Consider the following 23,608-nt stretch of genomic DNA (forward strand, 5'->3'; position numbering starts at 1 on the left):
GGTCCGCAGAGGTCCCCCCTCCCCCCACCAACCTCCCTTACTGCCCAAAACAGCCTGTTTGGCAGGCTCTTCAACCCATTCGGGCCTTCCCTCTCTGGCATGGTGGCCATTTTGGAGGCCTTCACGCCTGAACAATAGGCCTCTGCGTGGCCTGGGACGAACCTGTTTGTAAATCCATATCAGTGGTTGCTGCTCCTCCCAGGCCCTGCTGTATTTTTAAAAATAAATGTGGGGGAAAGGAGTCGTGGCCTGGAGTGTCTCCCAAAAGATACTCAAAGAGACATTCTAGCTTACCACACCTTTTTCCTGTACTTACAGTGAGGGCTGGGAGGAAGAGGAACAGAGGTGGCAGCAGCAATGCTGGTTTGACACTGGAAGAGAAGGGGAAATGAGGGAAGGGTACAGGGGCGTAGCAAGGGTGGAGTGGGCCCAGAGACAAGATTTTAAAATGCCCCCCCCTCACTGAAGCTCAGTTCATGAAGTAAAAAATCTTAAATGAGGCTGAATAGTGGTAACAAAAAGCATAGTTATATATACACACACCTATGTGCCACAATAGAACATTATCCTAAATTATTTTTTTTTAAGGTTTTGTAAATTGTGGACGATGCAAGTCATTTAATGGTACTAGAGAGAGACATGCTGTTCTGGTAGCTCCAGGTTTTAACACTCACATCAGTTTCGGAGAATGAATACAACTGAAGGAAGCCCGGGCGGGTGCGAGGCTGGGAGAGTCAGTCGTGTGACTTGCCTCTGGGGGTCCCCCAAGGCAGTGGGCCCCCAGACAACTGTCTTCCCTTGCCCTATTATAGTTATGCCCCTTGAAGGGTGGCGTGTGCTGCGAGCAGGTGAGGAGCCAGCCAAGCGGCGGCCTAGGTCCAGCCCCACTTGGCGGCCCCCTCCAAATACACCTGTGCGCATGTCATGCACACAGGGGCATGGCTCAGGCTCCAGAGGAGCCCCCCTTCCACTCCCCCCTCCCACGCCCAGGTGGCCGCGAACTTTGCTGCCAATTATTTCAGGCACCGACACTGCCCGATAGAACGTTTTTTCCCTTCCTCTCCCTCTCTGGAGGGAGAGAATGGGGGAAACATCCTATCAGGCAGCCGACACTGCCTGAAATGATGAGCTGAGAGCTTGTTCGGGCTCTCGGAAGTCCAGGCCACACACCCTTTGCACATGATGTCACAAGCAAAGGGGCCATGGCCTGGGCTACTAAGAGCCGGAATGAGCCGCAATGAGCTCTCAGCTCATCATTTCAGGCAGCGTTGGCTGCCTGATAGGACTTTTCCCTTTCTCCAGAGAGGGAGAGGAAGGGAAAAACGTTCTACCGGGCAGTCAGCGCTGCCTGAAATAACTAGCGCAGAGTTCGCCCGGGGTTTCGGCAGCCCAGGCACGGGTGGGAGGAGTTCACTCTGGGCTCCACTGGAGCCCAAGCCATGGGGTTTCGGCAGCCTTTTCCATTGGCAGCCAGAGTTCTTTGAACCCATTGGCCCAATGATGGCTCTGCCCCTGGCTGCCAGGGAAGAGGGCAGTGGTGCTTTAGGCACTGGGTTAGGGGTGTGCCGAACCAGTTCGAAGGTTCATGTGGCATGGCTGCCTCCATTTTCTGCATCTCTTGACAAAAATCCTGCCCTTGCTATTGGTTTTCTGCCACTGTCTTCCAATTGGCTAGTGATCTCCTTTATCCTGGTTGGCTTGTTGACATTCAAATCAGAGTGTTGTCAGGACAACTCTGCCCCTATTGGCTGGGGGAGGAGAGGGATGAGGGAGTGGAGCACAAAGGAGGTCATTTCAAAGTGTATTTAGAGTGTACTTCACTCTGCCTCTGGATCTCTGGAGGAGGACCTAGTTGCCTGCCTTTGCAGGACCTGCTGCTGCCGCTGCTACTGTCACCCTTATTGTAACTACTGCTGCTCCTGCTGCTGCCTTTGCTGGACCTTCTTGTTGGGATATGGAACAGCTGCATCCTAACTTACTGTGTATAGTTTGCATGTAATCTGCTATGATGCCAGGGGGGCCCCGGTAGTTTCCTCTGTACTGGTTGGGCTAGTTAGGAGTTTTTATTCTCCCTCTTGTTCCTGTGCTTTTCTTTCTGTGTGAGTCAGCAAGTTCTGTACTGATCTCTAAGTGCCTCTTCGGGTTGTCTCACAAGTAAAGTTATCTTAAACCTTTATCCGGTGTTTGTTCTGAAAACCACGCAGACAGCTTGCATTCTGCAACATTTCTGCCTTTGCTGGACCTGCTGGAATGGAGAGATGGCTTGGGTGGTTGATACAATTGCTCCCAGGTGCCCTCTCCCTCAAAGCATAGGGAGCCAGCATAGCATAGTGGTTAGAGTGTTGGACTAGGACCAGGAAGACCCGAGTTTGAATCCCCATTTAGCTATGAAACTCACTGGGTGACTCTGGGCCGTCATGTATCTCTCAACCTAACCTAACTCACAGGGTTGTGGTGAGGATAAAAATAAGCATGTATACTGCTCTGAGCTCCTCAGAGGAAGAGTGGGATACAAATGTAAATAAATAAATAAATAAAATACAGCAGAGCCCATGCAACACCTTGGTATACACCTGACCTGAGGACAATGAAGCAAGCTGGGAGACAGCTGGAACGTAAGTAGAAGAAAACTTGGGGTGAATCTGGGTGAACACAGGCAGCAGCAGCAGATTTGCAGGAGGGCCAAAAGTTGAGCTTCCCTGCCCTTAGGGGATGGGGCCCTAACTCAGTGGTAGAGCATCTACTTGGCATGCAGACGATCCCAGGTTCTCTCCTTGATATCTCCAGGTAGGGCTGGGAGAGACTCCTGCCTGCAACCTTGGAGAGCTACTGCCAGCCAGTGTAGACCATGGTGAGCTGGATGGACCAAGGGTCTGACTCATTATAAAGCAGCTTTCCTTGTATCTATACATACCCAGCAGTTGTACTCAGCTGTTTGATGAGGTCGGTGGAAAAGACCTTGTACCCCGCTTGAGCCTCACACACAATCACATCCTCCCGCTCCTACCTTGCTTTTCCCTTGCAGATGATCAAAACCCAGGAGCGCACACAGCTCCTGAACGTGGCTAGCACACTTGTCCTACCCAACTGAGGATTGTGAGAACAGTCCAAATGGTGTGTTTGTGAAGGTTGGCCTACACTCTCAGATACATGGTTGTGTTTTGACTTCTGGCCACTGTGGCCGAGGATGGTGGGAGTTGTAGTCCAACACCTTCGACCACTGTGGCAGGAATGATGGGAGCTGTAGTCCAACAACATGTGGGGACCAAAAGCTGGGGGCTCCTGTTACAAGAGTCCAAGGGTGAACTACAGCTCCCATCATCCTCAGCCACAATGGCTATGGGTACTGGACTACAACTCCCATCATTCTCAGGCACAATGATCAAAGGTGAGGGGAGTTGCAATCCAGCACCTTCAGCCATTGTGGCTGGGGATGATGGGAGTTGTAGTTCAGCAACATCTGGGGACACAAAGGCTGGGAAATCTTATTTAGTGCTAGCCTGGTGCTGTACAAAACATAGCTATCATTTTGATTCTTCATCCAGCAGAATCTAGAGGTAAAGTGCTTCCTAGATAATACCACTTCAGGCCAAGGAGCCAGCATAGTGTAGTAGTCAGTGTGTTGGACAAAGACCAGGGCAACCCAAGTTCGAATCCCCATTCAACCATGAAACTCAATGGGTGACGATGGGCCAGTCATGTATCTCTCAGCCTAACGCACCTCACAGGGTTGTTGTGAGGATAAAAATGAGCATGTGCGCCACTCTGAGCTCCTCGGAGGAAGAGCGGGATATAAATGTGATAAATGAATAAATAAAATCATTGCATAGAGTGCAACTGACTTCTGAGTAAACATGCACAAGATTGGACTGTGTCTCTTTTTTTCTCTAGGCCAGGTTATGTACCTCTAATGTTTTGACCTATGATGAGTGGAAGACCCTGACTTGGGACAGGAGGTTGCTCTTAAGGAACATGTAGTTCTTTCACTCTTTGTGATTTTGCTCGATCAGCTATTCTTCTAAGTATAAGAGCTTTTCCCCCATGAGGGAGCAACCAGGTAAAGCCTCCACTTACAACCTGCAGTGGTGCAGCAAGGAAATGGGACTCTGCTAAATGTATACACTGAGCTTTCTAAGAATGATCCCTGGCAGCCAAGTTGAAGAACTAGTCAATACATCTCTTGGAATATCTTCCATTTTTAAATGTTTCGCAAACAATTTTCAAATCATGTACATATTTTTTGTCTTTACTTCTAGATCTCATGAAGCAAGTCAAGAGACTGGAAGGTAGGGGATTTTTGTTTTTACTTTAACCCTAAACTTAAACCCTAACCCCTGCCAACTTGGCAAAGAGGCATCTTCCAACATGGTGATTCTATTTATTTAGCAGGGGGAGAGAAACTGGCCCTATCTACCCCCAGCACAGTACCTCCTGTGACTGTTGCTGGTGTCTGTCTTTAGATTGGGAGCCCTTTGGGGACAGGGATCTATCTTATTTATTTATTATTTCTCTGTGTAAACTGCCCTGAGCCATTTTTGGAAGGGCGGTATAGAAATTGAATAAAAAGAAGGAAAGGGAAGAAGAGGACGACCAGCAGCAAGGTGGATAGACTCAATTAAGACAGCAATGAGTGCACCACTGAGAGACCTTAAAGGCCAAGTTGAAGACAGATCATCCTGGAGAGAATCTATCTATGTGGTCGCTAAGAGTCGAAACCGACTTGACAGCGCTTAATCAATCAATCAATCAATCAATCAATCAATCAACAGATTAGAACTTCACAGCAAGGTGTCAGATCGATGATACAGTCATAGCTTGAATTATGTATTTTAAAAGGCCTCTGTTGTATAAAGACATCTCACTCTCTGGCACGCCTACCCTAGACAAGCAGCCAATGCAACTGGATAGGTAGGAGACTCTTCCAGCCCAGGAGCCAGGCCAATAAGCTTGTAGCTATAACTGAGCAGATGGTTTCAAAGAACCTGGCCCCTCAGCACCTGAGAGCCCACCCCCCAGCTCCTCCTCTCCCTATTTTCTTCATTATTTCCCTCCGAGGGGCCATAAGGAAGAGGGGTGAACACCAGCCCCCTCTCCCCTAGCTACGCCCCTACAGGCCAAGGTCATCTCCCCTCCAGATTTCAGCTGGCATGGTACTCGACCCCCCCCCCCCCCCGCCTCAACCTCCCAGTCCTTCCTGCCACATTATTTCAGACCGGAAGAGAAAACTAGAAAACTGGGAAGCAGACTGGAATATTGGGCCTAATTCAAACAGACAGTATTTTCGAAGAGGAATCTGGCCCATTTTCTGAATAAGTTTGAACATGTCAAGCAAGCTGCATTAGTATGGTTAATAAACTAACCAGATGAATTACTTGACCTCGATGAGGCTGTTCTCAGGAGCAGCCAAGCCCGAGCTTCAGCAGCAACCAATGGGATCCGCACGGATCCTGGTGGGTGCTGAGGCACCAAACTCAGCTCTGCAACAAATGCACCCTTAACCCAGCTCCCAGGACCGTGTGTCAGTGTGAGCACAGAGGCCGTCCCCTGGGGGAATCCCCCAGTGCACTGTGCTTAGCGTGTGGTGTGCACTGTAGGATTCTCGGAGGCTGGGACGAGTCTGTTCCCAGCAGCGCTGGTCATGCGGGCGTGGGGCTTGTGCACTGCAGGGGCTCAGAGCAGTCCAGGGGTGTGACTATAAAAGGGCAAGGGGAGACCACTTGTCTGGGGGCCCACTGCCTTGGGGGGGCCCCCAGAGGCAAGTCACATGATTGACTCCCCCAGTCGCACACCCGCCCGGGCTTCCTTCAGTTGTATTCATCCTCCGAAACTGATGTGAGTGTTAAGACCTGGAGCTACCAGAACAGCATCTCTCTCTCTAGTACCGTTAAATGACTTGCATTGTGAGCTGAGCTTCAGTGTGTGTGTGGGGGGGGGATTTTAAAATCTTGTCTCTGGGCCCACTCCAACCTTGCTACGCCCCTGGAGCAGTCGTCTGGTGGTTGAACTCTGCCTCCCCCTCCCCCTGCCCCTGCCCCACCTACATCCCTAACTGAAGTTTCTTATGGTGTCTATCTGATATTTCTTTTTTAGACTGTGAGCCTTTTGGGGACAGGGAACCATTTTATTTCATTATTTATATTTCTGTTTATTTGTATCTATGTAAACTGCTTTGGGACCTTTTGTTGAAAAATAGCATAGAAATATTTGTTGGAGATGGACTTCCAGTGCACCAACCTTTTGCTCCAACTATCCTAACAACCTCTAGGGACACTGGAAGTAGAGATAGTGAGTAAGGGTCTCCCTGACTGTTCTATTTGTCCCTACACTATGACCCCTGATCTGATTCTGCAGCACTTCCTGTGCTGAGTCACAATCCTTCCTTTCCTCCTAGAGAGCAGATGGAAACATCTCTCTCCCTCCTCACCTATTCATTATGTAGTCCTTTAGATTAGGTTTAGGTCTTTCCTATCCAAGTGTACTTAACCAATAAATACTTAGTATTTAGTTCTACAAGGATCTCCATGTGTTTTCTCTAAATAGCTGCAACAACTAAACCATCCACTGCTACCTACTCTGTAACTGGAGTGTATGCTCATTCCTTAGTGCTCTGCTGCTATTCCTACTGGGGGTAAAAATTAACAATCCCCAACAATATTTGCCGTACACCTTCCTCCCTACTTTTATCCTCACAATAACCCTGTGAGGCAGGTTTGGAGGAGAGAGTGTCTCACCTAAAGTCCAACAGTGAGTTTCATGACTTAATGGGGAATGCAAGTCTCCCAATCCTAGACTTAATGCTTAATCTAATCACTAAACCACTCTCGTTCTACACTGTGTGTAATGATTGCAGGATGAATCTGATGCAAGAGAAAAAGGAGATTCATTTTTAGTGGTGAAGCAAACTAGCGGAGAGGAGAGTGTTGGATACCTTTAGGGAGCATGAAAAGGTTTAATTATAAAAATGTGGGGAAGCTGTGGGCCCACGCCCTGGATCTTTTAAGAGCTTAGCAACACCTCTGCATGGGAGAGAGGAAGACGGGAGAGTGGCAGGATTGTCCATGCAAAATCTGGTATCAGCAGGTATAATGTTCAGAATTTCTTCTAAAAATACAACAAAATCCAATCTTTCCCTGAGTGTATTTTGGTGAGAAAGTCGTGCATTCAGCTAATTTAAGTGGCAGGGCAAGGAAGGGAAGGGAATGAGAGAAAGAGGGCGGAGGAGGGGGAGGAAGACAGAGGGTGGTGTGAGGTGGCACCAGGCGACAGAAGGTGTGAGGCCCCCCAGAGAGTCATCTGAATCAAATCCAGCCCACCACCAAATTTGACAGACAGATTTGACAAATAGTGCATTTATTATTATTATTATTTTATTATTTACATTTTATATCCTGCTCTTCCTCCAAGGAGCCCAGAGCAGGGTACTACATACTTAAGTTTCTCCTCACAATAACCCTGTGAAGTAGGTTAGGCTGAGAGAGAAGTGACTGACCCAGAGTCACCCAGCTAGTCTCATGGCTGAATGGAGATTTGAACTGGGGTCTCCCTGGTCCTAGTCCAGCACTCTAACCACTACACCATGCTGGCTCTTTTATCCTCTTTTATCCATTTGCAAGAGAGAGAGAACCCAAGCCCTAGTATTTTAATATATGGGAGGGGGTCTTTTATGGGGGGGAATCCTGTTGCACTCGCAGTAATTTCCTGCTGAATCCGCCCCAGCAGCCAGTTTACTGCTGCTTCCGAAGCTCAGCTGGCCAGCTCCTCCCCCCACCTCACATCCATTAAAAAAAACCATTGACAGGAGACAAACCAAATCCTCCTATGCTTTTTCATGCCCCTCCAATGATTTATTGATTGCTTATACCACTGGTTTGCACGAAAACACACTCAAAACAGTGCAAAAGAAACTTGCTACTGAATATTAAAGTTTTGAGCCAAAGACTTCACCAAAAAAGGGAGTTTGGAGGAGGGCTTTGGATGAGGCATGAAGCACTGTGTTTGCGTTTTGGGAGCCGGGGGTTGGAGGCCATGGTGCAAGGGAAGAAATGTGGGGTCATTCCAGGGGCTGTTCCAGGCAGGCCTGGTGTCACTGTCTCAAGGGCAGTGGGGCTTCCCTGCTGAGGGGCTGCTGTTCTAGTGGTCCCTTCACTGCTTTTGCTCTGTCTTTGCACCCTCTGCAAAACTGCAGTGTGAGGTGGGAAACCTGCAGCAGTTCCAAGCTTATTCTCACTTGAGGAAGATCTCTTTGCCTCACCTGGCATTCCTGAGACCTTCTGTTTGAGTCTTGAATGGCGTGCAGGTGGTCTTGCTCGGATGACCATCTACTCATCACTATATATTAACTGATAAAATAACTATGCTATGAGATATGCTTGCATCTTGCCTAACAAATGGAGGAAAAAATTCTTGATGACAAAGTTCTCTGATTATTCTTCAAATCAAATCTTTATTATGGCCAATGACCAGGTTCAAGTAGTGAATACAATAACAGCAGCAATAAATAGTAACAGGAGAACAAGAAATTGTTCATACAAACATATAATAAAACCGGAATATGTATACTAAGAATCATATTAACTGGAATGTAATTGGCTGGTTGTTATTAGCACACAATTTACGAATTTTGCAAGCTGCTGCACCAAATTTAGCAACGTTCCTTGTGATATTAGACTGCTGATCAGAAAGGAGTGGCATAATAATAAAAAAATTGTCATTTGTTCCTGGACACTTAATTAAGGAAGGTGATATTAATTTAAATCTGATAATTCTTGGTTCTTTTATTCAGTGGCAGACCCTCTGTACAGGATACTACATTAGACCACCTTCAACCAGCTCCTCCCCCATGAGAGAAAGTGAGACCATGGGACAATCACAACAATGGTATCTCCTTGGCCAGTTCCACAATGTCTTCCCAGACATGGACAAACTGATTGCATCTACGGAACCTTTTTTTCTGGACTGCTTCTGTCCAAAGGGCTGCCAACAGGAAGCAGTCTGTGGAAACCAGCTCCACAAGAGATGTACTTTTGGAGCTGTTTCTGCTAGGAAATGATGGGAACTGAGGAAATCCAAAATGTTGGATGTTCATTTCAGGATGGAGCTAAGGACACTGCAATACAGAAAGTAGCATCTGTCCTGCTTCATCGTCACTGGTGCCTATGAAGATCTTGTTGAAGAAGAAAAGGGCAGTAGTAATTTCTTTGGGTTTGGGAATGGAAATCTAGGCAGAGGAGGAGCTAAGAAACCTGACTTGGTTCTTATTAGTTAGTCAAGAGGTCATGACTTCAAAGGAGAGGACGAGGGGGTCTTGTACCAAAGGGTCAGGGGGAGGAGAAATCCTTCTGTGTAGAAGGAGCCTCTGAGCTGAAAGGCTTCTCTTTGGAGAGTGATTTTCCTAAGGAGACCATGCAATGTGTCAACCCAAGGTCTTAAGCCACTAAGCTATTCCTAAAGGAAGGATCCCAAAGCTCACCTGCAAGAAATTAAGAATGGGGATGTGGAGTAATTACAAAGAGGGCACTTCTTTCTTGGGCATGTGAAGAGTGATTCTCCTTAACATGGAGTAACCATGGCAATATACACATTCATGTTTAGGAATGCTAGGAAAGCCAGCCCCAGGGTAAGACAGGGAACTTGCATGCTAGCTGGAGTCCTGGTGACTCTCACTGGAGAAAATAAAGTAAGTCAGATCAATTTATTCCCCAAATACCCGATCTCTTGTTCCATCAGTCTCTCCCTCATCCATTTGAATGTTCACCTTGATAGGTTTTTCTCCTCCATGAAACTGTATAGCAACACATCATTATCAGCCGTTTCTGACAGAAATGGGAGGCTATTTGCAGCTTTGAAGTGTATTTTCTCATCAAAACGTTTATGCTACATTCTGATCTATGTTGTACAGGATAATTTGAGATTTGGTTATTGTTTGTTTAGGTTTTTATTGGAAATGTAGAGATGATCTTTGGTGCTATAAAGTTTTGAAACAATGAACTATGATGCATTTTGGGATTGTGATTGAACAAATATAAGTATTTATTATGTTATGTTATACATAATACACTTCTAGATTAGTTTTTCATTGATTTTCTCGAGGTCTTCTAATTGGCTATGTGATGACAGCTAGCAGAAAATTCCATCAGGAGAAGAGCATGATAAAGAGCTGAATTAACTATGAGGGTCAACAATTAAGAAGTCAGCAATCAGGAAGAAGGGGTGGGATTTCCCCCCCTGAGAACAGAGGCTTCCATGATAGGAACATTCCACTGCCTGTTGCTTTATGTGCTTCAGATTCCTTTATTACAGTCATTGACCAGCTAAATAACACCATACAGTAATAATCATACATAACAAACTGGAAAAGGGGATATTTGTATCAAGTAAATCTTTTTTAATTTTACAAGCTACAAAACAAAATTTAGCCACATTTAAGGAAACAGAATCATTATAATCTGACAACAAATGTTGAAGATAAAATATCAGTATGGCCAGGAAATTTTTCTAAAAGTGGAGAAACAGAACTATTGTGAATATCCTTATAAAACGAACAATAAAGTAAAACATGTTCAGTGGTTTCAATAGCTCTGGTACCACAAGGGCATAAGCAAGCTGTATAAGGTATTTTCTTATATTTCCCGTTTTATACCACTGTAGGAAGTACACTGAAATGAGCAGAAGTCAAAGCTCTTCTAAATTTTGCTGTAGTCTGATGATTTAGTTAATTGACAGGTTTTAAGGAGAAGTGTTTGTAGTCAGAAATATGTTTCCTGGATGGCTAGCTAAATCTAATTGGCCTTCCACATCCAATACTCGTTGTTTGAGTGTTCTCTTTGCCTGATCAGAACCCATCTTAATAAATTCTTCCTGTGAAAAGCCATAAAAATATAATTTCTGCTTTAAAGGTCTTTTCCACCTTGAGTCATAGTTATCAGCCATGGTCAGGGAAACTAAGCGAAACGGGCAGAATAGCAACTTTAACCAGTATGCAAAAATGCACAGACAAAGGTCTGTTTCTGTCTTGATAATACTGGCTTCTCAACAAGAGAACCACATTGGGAACACAGCGGGGCACCTGAAAAATAGATCTTAAGAATTTGGATTGGACAGTTTCCAGTGGAGTATAATGATCATAGGGGCCAAGTTGAGCTCATATCAGAGCTGAACAAGATTTTGCTAGGAATAACTTTACCACTGCTGCGGGGAGAAATAATGCGCCTTAAGAATACTGGAAATATTTTATAGCAGACACTAGTTTCTGAGCATCTCCCATGGTGCTTGAGTCACATGCAGGGCTGTCATTGGAGAGCAATGGTGGGGTTCAAGGCCTGGGGCAAATGATCCAGTTAATTTTAATGGAGGTTAAAAAAACGGGGCCTGGGGCGGTCACCCTCCTTGCCCTGCTCTAAAGATAGTCACATGGTAAAGGATGAAGTGTGTTTGCAGCTGGCATAAGAAAGGGCGGGGGAGAGAGGAACTGATATCACACAGGGGTTCTGGGAGGGTTCCACAAGCAGGAAGCAAGAAGGGGGAAAGGGCAGAGCCCTGTAAAAAGATGACCTTAGGGAGCTATGAGTGGTAGAGTTAGAGGAGAGGAAACCAGCCATGAATGGATCTTCCCTGCTGGAACCTCAGGCTGGTCCTTTCGACTGCTAGCCTCTTGCCTGAGGATTTCCCACAACTGCAGCTGCAAATCTGCATTGGGAATTTTGAATACTACAGAGGCAAAATGGGCTTGGTAGTTCTTCTGCATTAAAGTATTCAGAACAGAAGCTACATACATGTTGAAAAAGGAAAATGAAAATAATTCAGTGTCCTTTGTGAATGGATTATGTTTCTTGTTCAATCCTAATCTGAATTTTAATGGAAGTGAATTTAATAGAGGTGAGTTTTAAAGGGTGTCCAGGACTGCACTGAGTGTCCAAAGGAATCTGCTCCTAGTTGGGAGAGGCTTTTTATTGGCAGAATGTGTACAAGGGTGGGTTTTTCACTTCTTGTATAATGTACTGCCTGGCTCTCCATTGGCCTTTTGCCTTCCAGGGCTGCACCTTCAGGTCAGGAGAACTGCCCCTCACTCTGGGGTCCGTTTTGCATCATCACATTATCTGGACTCCTGGGACCTTGAGAGGCCTCAAGAATGCTCAGAGGACAGCAGATCTCTCGGTGGTCTGTAAGCAGACATATACAGGGAGGGAGCACATCTGGGTGGTGACCCAGATTCAGTTATGATCAGTTATGAGCACCTCCAGTGAAACAGATCTCATTGGGAAAGACCCCTGCCCCAGACCTTGGAGAGTGGTGGTCAGTTATTGTTGACCCTACTGGGCTAGAAACTAGTGACCTGAGTCTATGGCAACTCCTCACAAATCCTCCATCTTGTATAGCCATAGGAAGTAGGTCTATCCTCTTTTTATCAGGAGAGGAGGCAAGATAGAATGGGAAAGCATTTCTCAAGGCATGGGATCACCAGAATTTAGCCACTGGGCTCTGGGAGAGAATATAACAGCAAGAAGTCCTTCCGGACCAAGAGCCAGAGGGCGACCTGTCAGGGAAGCCGCAGCAGCTTCCTGCTTGGGGGGCGGGGGTGTTGCATTGAAGACTTCCAAGGTCAACCCCAGCTAATATTCTTTGAGATGCAGGAGCAGCTCTGGAAGGCCTCCAGGCCTGAGAGACTGAGGGTGGGATGAAGGCTGCTGCTTCTCAGCCTCAGGGTTGTTGGGCTTCTTCACCTGAAAAGTGTTACAGTACTCAGAGCCTCCCAGCAGAGAGGTGGATATCTCAGACTGTACTGCCTTCCAAGTGACTTATGCCATGGGTTTAGCAGGAGGCCTTGGGCCAGTCGCTTCTTCTCTGGATCTCAGCCCCAGCCTCTCCCATCTGCAAAGGCATCATATGGACCTCCCTTGCAAGGCTGTTGTAGACATTGCTGAAATCAGGGTGCACCCTTCCTTTTTCTTACAGATGAGCCCACAAACAGGGGTCATCTACAGGCTCAAGCTTGCCAGCCATGAGCTCTGCAATGGAAGAAGGAACTCAGCCACACAGCACCTGTGAGACACCAAGGCTGGCCACCAGCTCCACTTCTCTGCAGCCTACAGTCTCTCTGACCTCTCCACTGAGTCAATCCAAGAGAGGCCCAGCAGAGACAGCAATTGGGCACCTTCTCTCCAGCAGGGAGATCTGGGGAAGCCCCAGCAGGAGTTCCAGATGCCTGGTTCAGGGACAGCTTTTTCCTACCATCTCCCCAGGCCTCACTTTGGGCTGCTGTCCTCCAACCTGCCCACTGTCAACCTCATGGCCCAACTCTACGGGCATCCGCACATCCACAGAGTGCCAAGGCTTCAGCTTGTCCAACTGCAGCCTACAGGGCAAGTAGAAATCCAGCCAGCATTCCAGGCTGGGTGAGGGTTCTTTGTCAAGCAATAGGGATCACTAGTCCCCAGACCCGCAGCAGAAAGAAGACCTCTGGTGAAGGGGGGGGGCAGAGCTGTCCCAGCACCAAGGAGGAAGATGCTTCTGCTCATCAACAGGATGGAGTCCGAAAGCAGCAGCGCACTTGCTGCAGCTGGGAAGTTTTGCCTAGCCCCACCAGCTCCCAACAAGGAGTGCCAAGCCAAGCAACATTCGCCGTGCCTCAAAAGGTTAGTGCTGTTTTTTGGGAAAGGGGTATTTTCCCGCCTGGGCAGATGACCTGCCCTCTTCCCTCTCTACCGCCCTCCTTGGGGACCCCAATCCACTACTTCCCTTTATCACATGGCAGGGCTGGCTCTGGATCAGATCCCGACCTAACTCTTGGTCCTCCTCCTCTTTCAGTGGTGATTCCCTCTGATGGGCAGCCATGTGGGCCAAGGAATCAGCTGCTGGACTTCCAGCAACATGAAGCTCCAGCTTGGCAAGGAGAGGGTGCCAGCATGTTTTCCAGTTGACCGGCATCCTGACTGTGGTCCCCATGCAGCTGGGACCCAGAATGGAAATCCTACCACCTGAACACGTCAAAGCTGAGTGTTCACCATTGAAGGGAGAGTAATGACCCATAACCGGCCTCATCGAGCCCTTCTAGAACCTTTCACTAAGAGGCCTTGGCAATGAAAGTGTGCCTTGGGCTTGGGGGAATGCCATTTCCTGAGCATCTCTGCCTTGGGATGGGGAAAAACACCCCACATAGAATGGTTCCAGGTCCAGATCTAGGCTCCAGAGAACTTCTCCCAAAACCAGTCTTTGGCTACCCATTTGTTTGCAGCTCTCCACTACTGTTAAAAATCTTCCCTTCATCATGAAATATTGTCCTCTTTATAACATTCATGAAGGTTCGAACTTGCTCAGTCTTTCTCCAATCAAGAGACTTCTGGTTCACTAGTCATTCACTTTCTGTCTGTCTAGTAGGAACCCAGCAGGACTATCCAGCCAGCTCCTCCCCAGCCAGAGGGTGCAGCAATTGCCAAAGGAGATGGCCTCTTGCCACCTGGTGATCTTAATGAGGCAACCTAAGATAATTCCTTGAGTGAGGTGCTTTCAGAGGGACCTAAAGCAAGTGTGTCAGCCCCAGCGGAGACCAAGACTGAAAGCAAAGGTGCCAGACCAAAACTACAGCCCTCTGACATCCTGCCTCCCCATGCCCCCCTCCTATACATTGGAGGCTGGAGAAAAATGATAGATTTCCCTCAGCAGAAGAGTCTTCTGAGGTTGGAGGGAACTCTTTGGAGCTGAGCTCAGTCCCTCGCTATGCTTATCCAGTCAAATTCAAACATCACAGAGCCCAACCTATTCTGACGGTCCAAAGTGAAGACCAGACACTGGAGGAAGTTGGTGGAGACCGTGAAAAAAGGGAGAGAGTTGGCAACGCAGTCCAACCTTTACTGGAGATGGCCAGGGAGAGCCCAGCCACTGAGGAGGAGAAGGCCAATGTGGAAAAGAAGAAAAAACCTCTTCCCTTCCAAAGACAAAAAGTTATGGGAAAGGTCCTAACATGCCCCCTGGAGGTTTCTGTTGATGCACTGCAACAGCAGCAGAAACATCTTGGGGGGAAATGAACTGAAGCTGGGGGAAAGATGCCTCCAGTCCTTCCAGGAAGAGTTAAAGCAAAAGTGTTACTCCCAGAGGCTGAAGCTGAACTGAAGAGGAAATGGGTGGGGGGTGGGGGGAGAGACTTGAGTAGTTCTGCAGCTGCTCAAGCAGGCCATCTTGAGGTAACCAAGAAGAAGAATGAGGGCTGAGACCAGCCAAAGAGGGCTGCTCGTGACCAGGAAGGAAGGGCCAGCTGTGCCTGGCTCCAGTGTCTCCCTCTGTAGCCAAGCCAGTGAGCTCCATGAGAAAGCTCCTGTGGAGAAACGTGGCTATTCCACCACCTAGACCCTTGGAAAACCCACCAGCCTATGCTGTGGGAAAGGCACCACCACCCAGTTCTTTGGCAAGGCCATACTCGATCATGATGGCTCATCTTCCGGCAAGTTCTCTAGCAACGCCAATGACTGTCCCAGTGCCTAGGCCACCAGGCTCATGTCCCTTCCTGCTTCAGCCCTCCATCCTTTCCCAGGCCTCCTGGTGGGAAAGTAATAACAATGCTACTGGGAAGACATAACGGCCCATCGCCCACTACAGCCTATCACTGCAACCAATGGGAGCCAATCCAATTCCACATGTGGTTTGTCCTTGGCTCCTGAATCTGCACATTGCCCCAAGTTCTTCCTCCATATCCCCAGCATGCCCCACCCCACAAGACATGGAGGTCTTGCACCTGATCATAGAAGAGCAGTGACTCATCGGGGAAAAGAGCAAAAGACAAGTTTAAAGAGAGAGGAAGAGGCGGTATGGCTGAGATCTGCCAGGGAGAAAGAAACACCTGTCTCCTTTAAAGATGGCTAACCCTGGCATCCCTGAGATGTTCATATATAGTGAAATCACATCCATTGTTACTGAGAAACATTGAGAGGAAGGTAACTCTATATTCTGACTGTACTGAAGAAACTGTGCAGTATCCTTAAGATATGTTGAAATTTGCTGCACATACGGTTTTTAAAATGATTCCAAATAGAGTTGGAATCATTTCTAATATGGAACCACAACCTTAAACTATTGGTCTGTCTGGTACTGGAAGGACGTTTTTGTGTACCCTTGGCAAAAAAAAAATTGTTTAATCTTTCATGGGATTGGTTATGCTGACTTGATAATGTGCCGAAATATTCAGTTGTCAGGTCGTCTCTTTTTCATAATCAGACATTTTTGAAGAACCGTAGCTCCTTCTTTGTCTTTAGGCTTAAAAATTAATTCTTGAAGTTTCTGAAGGTTATTGAGTGCCTGTCATTCAACATGGAATAAATTTTGCCATGCATTAATTCTTTGTTTTTCCAATAGTTGGACCACTTTCAAGACTAGTTCTTGGAATATCGGATTGTTAGGAGACCGACAGAAAACCAGTCTTGCCTCTTGGTTAGATGATACATCTTTCCCCTCTTTGACAAAATCAGCCAATCAGATGTTTTGAAATAGTTGATGCAACTCTAATCTAGTATTAAAGATCTTCTGTTTTGGAGTTGGAATGAAGGAAAATCCTTTGTCCAGAAACTTCTTTTCTGAAGGACAGGAAACAATTCTTTACAAAACACAAACAAAATTAACTAGAACAAGCAAAACTGCTAAACAGAGATATGTTCATGTCTTGCAGTCTGGAGATTTCCAGTTGCAGACCAAGTCTCTGAGTCTATACAAAGTTAAACCAAGTTAATGGGGAAAACACACAAACTGAAAAATACAGACGGGTAAACGCCTTGCTGTTCTGAAGGATCCTAATGGAAGAGCCAGGTCTCTGGAGCTTCGCAAAATGAACTAAAGCAAATAAATCCGTATTATTAACATATATGCAGAACACTTACCCTAACTCTGTCCTGGAAACCAAAACCAGGAGAAAGGTAATCTATACTAATTTTAAAACATCACTTTTCAAATGAACACCAGAATATAACCAGGAAAACCCTAAGCTCTACTGATATTACAAATGAAGTTATGAAAGCTTGCTATTGTATGGACCCAGGGGGGCGGGGGCAGCTGTAATATAATGTGGGTAACCGGAACTCTTTTTCTTCACTTGTAACATAGAAGTTAAAATAAAATAGAATAAAGAAACATGAAATTATAAAAATGGTTAAAGACAAATGTTTTGGAAGCCCTAATATAAAAATTAATGACAGTCATAGTATTTTGACCTGCAGTTTAAAAGGTGCTGTGACAGAGAATGAAATCCAGGAATATCAATCAACTTTGAAAATTAAAAGGTGGGCTGAATGAGGGAGTGAAATGACTGCCCCTTTATGAATGGGGTGAATTGCCCCAGCCCTTTTTGCAAAGTTGCTCCAGACAGAATTATGCTTTGGCAGGCAGCTTGCCCATCTCTAGGGTGTCAGCCAAAGAATACTTCTGTCTGAAATACTTTCTTTTTAAAATAGAGATGGGACAATCAATCCCCTTCGTAAAAGGGGCAGGCATTTCACATGTGTACCAATCCATTCTGGATAGGCTTCTCTCTGCCTCATTTCCTGCCCTTCTCTCCTGGAAGCTGGGAGCAAAGTTCCTGAGGTTCAAGCAGCTGCAGGGAAAGAAAGGAGGATTAGGCATCCTTCTCCCTCTGGAGCAAGCAAAATAGGCTGGCCAAAATCCCCCTTCCATGCAACAATCAACAGCCCAAGAGCCCCTTTCTGTCCAATGCTGGCAATCATTGTCAATCTATTGAGTAAAACTTCAGGACTGCTTGCTCCCTTTGGATTTAAGGAGGACTCTGGAATGTGCTTATAATAATTTACAAAATAAGTGGTTGGATTCTTGATGATACTTCATTGACCGAGGAAGATGTCGAAACTTGCTTATTGCTACAAGTTTCACATCACATTGTTCAATTTATTATATAATCTCTGCTTTTTTAATTACTGTGTAAAGGATTACCTATAGTGTATCATTTTTGTCGTTAACTGTTTGTGTGTATATTCCTATTCCATTGATAATATAACTTATTTCATGATCAGTTAGATACTTATTGATTGTCTGTTCAGGATTGTATCTTGTATGATAACTAGCCTACCAAGAAGCAAAGGAGACTGCAAACCAATTAGAAGCCAGTGCCAGAAAACCAATCAGCAAGGGAAAAGCAGGCCTCCAAAATGGCACTCAAAACATTTCACTTGAAACAGGATTGTTTTGTTCCAAGCTCGAAAGAGGCCAGTTTTGAGTCAAGATGTTCTGCATATCCCTAGTGTATATCTGTTTGTTTCCATATATATCATTTGAAAATATAGTTCTAATAAAGATATTTCAGCAATCACCACCAAGAATTTATCTCTTTCCCTGCAGAAGCTTTACTTCATCATCAGGGATAACCATTGGCCAACTTTGGGCTCAGATCAAGGATCATTTAAGACAGATAGGGCTGCCTTCCAATTAAGTAGGGTTGCCAGGTCCTGATGGTGAAAATAGTTGAAATCTGTCACCAAAAAAAGTGGAAATAGTTTCTGTTAATCACTAAAAGTCTCCAAAAAATCTCTACTTTGCATATGCTAATTGGTGCAATATATTCATACTTTGCTAAAAATAGGATAATTTGAGAATAAATACAACTCACCACTGTGGGGAGGCCAATGACCAGGAGAGCTGTGTGACTACTCACTCTGCAGTCTCAGTGCTAAGTTCTCAAGGCCCCTGCTTCTTAACCATAAATTCGCCTCCTGGTTAGGTTTGCCACCAGCCCTTCATCCAACATCATGTAGCAGGGTACCTCACAGTTTTTCAGTAAACTAGCCTCCATAACCCACACGTTGGGCACCAAGGAATTACTTTTATCTATATATTTAATTCTCCTGGGTGTGCCTTTAGAACGTGCGTCCCAGTAGCCCAGCTGATTGGCTGAGCTGCGGGGGTGCCTGATTGGTCCTGGCGCACCCAGGAGAATTGCCTGGCCGGGCGGCTGCGGAGGCAAGGCGGCGGACCCGGCCGCGGCAGCACTCTCAACTAGAGACGCAGATGTTCTGCGCCCGGGCCCACTAGTTGTTATTATTATTATTATTATTATTACATTTATATCCCGCTCTTCCTCCAAGGAGCCCAGAGCGGTGTACTACATACTTGAGTTTCTCTTTCACAACAACCCTGTGAAGTAGGTTAGGCTGAGAGAGAAGTGACTGGCCCAGAGTCACCCAGCCAGTTTCATGGCTGAATGGGGATTTGAACTTGGGTCTCCCCAGTCCTAGTCCCACACTCTAACCACTACACCACTCTGGCTCTAGTGGTGAGATGAATCCCTTTGCTAGATGCACAGAAACAGGAATCCATAAGAACATAGGCAGCTGCCTTATACTGAGTCAGACCACTGCTCAATCTAGCTCAGTATTATCTAGACAGACTGGCAGTGTCTTCCTCAAGGTTGCAGACAGGAATCTCTCTCAGCCCTATCTTGGAGATGCCAGGGAGGGGACTTGGAACCATCTGCGTGCAAGCACGCAGGTGCTCTTCCCAGAGCGGCTCCATCCCCTAAGGGGAATATCTTACAGTGCTCACATTAGTCTCCCATTCAAATGCAAACCAGGGTGGACCCTTCTTGGCAAAAGGGGCGATTCGTGTTTGTTACCACAAGGCCAGCTCTCCTCCCATTAGCTCCAGCAGCTGTAGCTGTTCTTTCCCCTGCAAGACAAGCTGCATCAGCTGAAATTTCGTCTTTTATACAGTACATCTCGTCAGGGTACAAAAGCCCTGTCTTCCTTTTCATCTGGCCACCTTGCTCTCATCCCATTTCCTTGCAAGGAAGTTACTGCTGTTTGTACTTCGGTCCATTCTTTGCAGCCCTCAGTAGTGTTCTGTTGCTTAGAAACGCTGTGTACATATCCTTGCATTCTGCTGTTAAATTGGTGCACACCTGGCACTCTGTTTTCCCGGTGTCTTCCTCCAGCCTATTTCTTTCATTTCTCCAAGCAGTAGCCATTAGGGAGAAAACTGTTTCAGTGTGAGCATTGCTGCATGGTATCAAGAATACATAAGAGGCCATCTTTTTTGAGTGCTTGAAGGAACTCTGTGCTCTACTGAAAATCATGCAGTATCTCTCAGCACTGTTGCATTTCTCTAACTCACTGGACAATGGGAGGCTTCCTACACTGCAGTACTCTTCATACAGCTCATTCTTGTCCACTTCTTTCAAGCTGCAGGCATTAACAACGACTGGCTTGTGAAGAGCTACGGTTGTGATTTTGCTATGGAAGCTTTCATCAGAGAAGTCATACTTGTCACTCAAATACCTCTGTGCTCTTTCATAGGAACCCAGAAAGTCTTTAACACACTTGTCTGAAACATCCTGAGTAAATGTGCTCAGTCTGGCATCTGTTGTGCCTCGACTCCTGCTTTCCAGCTTCCTGTAGAGATCAGCCATAAGTCCATAAACAGAAATACTAAAATGCTTCTGCTCAAGAGTATCAATGTACTCTGTGAACAGTTTTAGAGTGTGGCTGAGAAATAAAATAGATACCTCTGGCACATCATTTTCAATCCCTATTTTGTACCCTAACAAAAAAATTTTTCTCCGGACTTTTGGACAATCCTTTTTCTTTTGGCTTTGAAAATAGCTAGAGAGGGGTTTCCAGCACATCAGCAGTCTATTAATTGCTGGCAAAAGAGATGACCATCTAGTGGTCACGTGTCTTAAGAGATGCAACTTTTCCATTAATTGCTCTGTTCTGCTAGCTAAAATACCAAAATGTGAATAGACCTTTATTATCATCGATTCCACATCCAATTCAAGGGTTTCTGTGGCATGCTTTTGAGGCATTATGGAAAACGTGTGCTAAGCAGTTTGCAGCTATAAGATCCTATTTGGCATCTTTTAGTTTTTGGTACACACAGTTGTGTTTACGCTGGCATTATCAGCCACATAGGCTGACATCTTTTCCACATTTAAATCAAAAGCACGGCATTTTTAAAATATCTCTGTGGTGACAGCTCGAGATGTTTCGTAACCGTCACTATAGAAGTCCAAGAGGCAGTCCTGAATTCCCTTCTTATCACAGTACCTTAAGACTAATGGAAAGCACTTTGTTGCCCCTGTTTGAGGCATCTGTTTGCCAAGGAGAAATAAAGTTCATCGGCCTTAATGTGATTCAAATGTTTTTGGACAGAAAAAGGTGCTAGAACTCTTTTGCTTTCATTCTACCGCAAGCCATATCTTTTGCCATGGATGATTCCTCAAAAGTTTTTCTATCAAGCTTCATGCCACAGTCCATGATGTTATAGGAGTGATGATGTGTGACCCCATGGTAGACCTTGCATAGTTCTGCAGCAAGAACTTTGTCTTGATGTGCTGATATAAGTTTTTTTTAAAAACACCTTTGAGATTGGAAGATGTAGTTGCATGACATGTATGCCTTGTGTTTCTCGGTGAGGGTGTGTTGTCTCAGGCCTCTTGGGCCCTTATGGCTTACACCTACAGGTATGTCACAAAGGCTGCAAAATGGATGGTGCTCTCCTTTTTTGCTTTTGGAGAAACATTTGTACACTCTGGATCATTCCGGCTTAAAGAATGTCTTTCTTTTAGGCATGGCTGCACATAGACCTCTCACATAAATAAAAAATAAAAACTACACAACCAACTACATCTGAAACAGCAGAAGAAATTAAAAGAAGCAATCACATCCTGATTTTAGCATCAGAAGACAGACAGCATCAAGAATTGTGTAGCATTGTGTAGCACTGTCTGAGCACTTCACAATTGGTTTTGCTCTGTTTGGATGGTCTTAGGTTGCCAAGGCTGTGCAAAGCATCGCTGCAAAAGGAAAAAAAAGTTGTGAGGAGTTAGAGAGAATTACTGATGTCTTGGCAAGTATTATAAGCTGTGTGTGCACCACTCTTCCAGTAAAACTGGAAAAAAGTTACTAATTGTCATGACTCCACCCAAGCCAGAGGAGGAGGGGGGAGTTCACTGGGGTTGAATCCTTAAGGGGTTCAAAGTAGGCTGCCACCATCTACTTTATTCTGATGTGGGGAAATCCACTCTCTATATAGGGTTCCTGGGAGGGGTAAAGTGGCAAAACCCTCCCAAAAGGGGCTGAGCAGTCCTACAAAGGCGTGTGACTAAAGCAAACCCAAATGAAAAAAAGCACACTTAAACAACAAGGATTTATTATTAGATTTAAGTAAAAAGATATATATTAAGAACAATTATAAGAGAGTGTTTTCATTAACTTAGGCAACACAGATTTCAGATAATAACAAAAGAAACATAACTTTTTCTAATATAACTAACTAGACTGGTCCTTTCTACTCACAGGCTGTGCCCTTCCCAAATCCCCAGCAGCAAAGCCTGCTGCTTCCTTGGGGCCCTCCTGGGACAGATTGAACCAGCCCAGCAAAGCTTTCTCTCTCCCACAGTAGGTGGCTGAGCCAGAAATCCCTGCCCAGTCCTCTGGATTGGTCTCTTGGATTTGAACTCCCGGGGCTTTTTACCTTATCAGGGAAGACCCAGCCTCCCAGCAGTTGCTCTAGTGAGGCCTAGTCCTCCCCATAAGCCTTACTTTCACCACACTAATATACTGACCTTGTGCGAGATGGTTGGAGAAGATGGCTGCAGTTTGAAGAAGTCTCTGTGAACCCTCCCAGAACATTGTCCAGGTTCCAGCAACCATCTCCGAAACAAAACAAAACAAAGACCAATGGGTACCTTTAAAAATAAGACATAAACAAACATAAAAATCCTCATTCTTGATGGCATGATGGAGGTTTATGAAATTATGCATGGTGTGGAGAGAGAAAGAGAGAAAATTTTCTCCCTCTCTCACATCCAGGTGATGTGTTTTAGAAAATCAAAGTAACTCCATTTTACTTAGAATACCTCACTCTAACTTAAAGTAACCCCAGCCCAGCTCAGGCCAGCTCAAGGACACGGTCTCACATGATCAACGTCATTATCTCTCTCCACTAAAATGTATCTAAAGAAACTTGGTTCTCACCGTTCTTTGCTGACAGTTAAAGAAAACGGGATGTAACCAAATAAGGAGTGATCACCAGATGAACAATGAATCATTCGCATGCGTACTAGATACTTAGTCCACCATTTTGTTGCCAAGTATACTATGTCTAGGGTGTCAACATCATTCAGATTGTCTGTATAAATGTAAGATGCACCTATAACCAATTTGTATCTCAATGCAGAGCAATAGCCCATTGATTTACCTTGCTGGCTGCAGCAGCAAATAAAATTGCCTCTAATTGATCCCCACTGAGTCTGTTTGATTGGCAAAAAGGCGGACCCAGGGACGAACCGGTATTCACATCACAGGGGTCATCTCATGAAAGTGATTGCCAGGATATTTATGGCTGAAAAATGGATTTTTCCACTTTCCATTCCAGAAGCGGTCTAACCATTGCCTCTTTCAGACAAGGAGGCACCCTACCCTCCCTCAGCTATGAATTTAGGATATTAACTAGGCCACCTCCAACAATCTCCCTGCTAGATAGAAGCAGCCAAGTTGGATCCAGAGAACAGGTGGTAGGCCACACCGCCCCAAGCAGCTTGTCCACAGGAGTCACAGATGGAAACTGATCCAACCTAATACTGCAACAGAGATTGCTGGACACCTTCTCCATAGACCTTGTGGAA

General features: G+C 45.7%; 1 protein-coding gene and 1 long non-coding RNA gene across 3 annotated transcripts; one reads left to right on the plus strand and one right to left on the minus strand.

Annotated features, from left to right (window-relative positions):
* The first annotated feature begins 1,135 nt into the window (after positions 1-1,135).
* Positions 1,136-9,987, plus strand: LOC128347309 (uncharacterized). The gene is made up of 2 exons (XR_008317497.1): positions 1,136-4,286; positions 8,783-9,987. It is a non-coding gene; the product is annotated as an uncharacterized LOC128347309 (long non-coding RNA).
* Positions 9,988-19,263: 9,276 nt separating this feature from the next.
* Positions 19,264-22,660, minus strand: LOC128347308 (uncharacterized). Of its 2 annotated transcripts, none has more exons than XM_053301755.1 (2): positions 22,547-22,660; positions 19,264-21,775 (listed from the first exon to the last, which is right to left on the minus strand). In XM_053301755.1, the coding sequence occupies exon 2, from the start codon at positions 20,783-20,785 to the stop codon at positions 19,775-19,777; it is 1,011 nt and encodes a 336-aa protein (XP_053157730.1). In that variant the 5' UTR covers positions 20,786-21,775; positions 22,547-22,660; the 3' UTR covers positions 19,264-19,774. The 2 variants fall into 2 exon arrangements, with proteins under 2 accessions (XP_053157730.1, XP_053157731.1); XM_053301756.1 differs by lacking the exon at positions 22,547-22,660 and adding an exon at positions 22,278-22,316.
* Between the last annotated feature and the right edge of the window lie 948 nt (positions 22,661-23,608).

Source organism: Hemicordylus capensis, chromosome 2 (genome assembly GCF_027244095.1).
Source record: "Hemicordylus capensis ecotype Gifberg chromosome 2, rHemCap1.1.pri, whole genome shotgun sequence".
In the NCBI taxonomy this organism is placed as follows: domain Eukaryota; kingdom Metazoa; phylum Chordata; class Lepidosauria; order Squamata; family Cordylidae; genus Hemicordylus; species Hemicordylus capensis.

Excerpts from the sequence above, each read along its gene's own strand:
- LOC128347308 (XM_053301755.1), bottom strand. The coding sequence starts at position 20,785 with ATGCCTCAAAAGCATGCCACAGAAACCCTTGAATTGGATGTGGAATCG.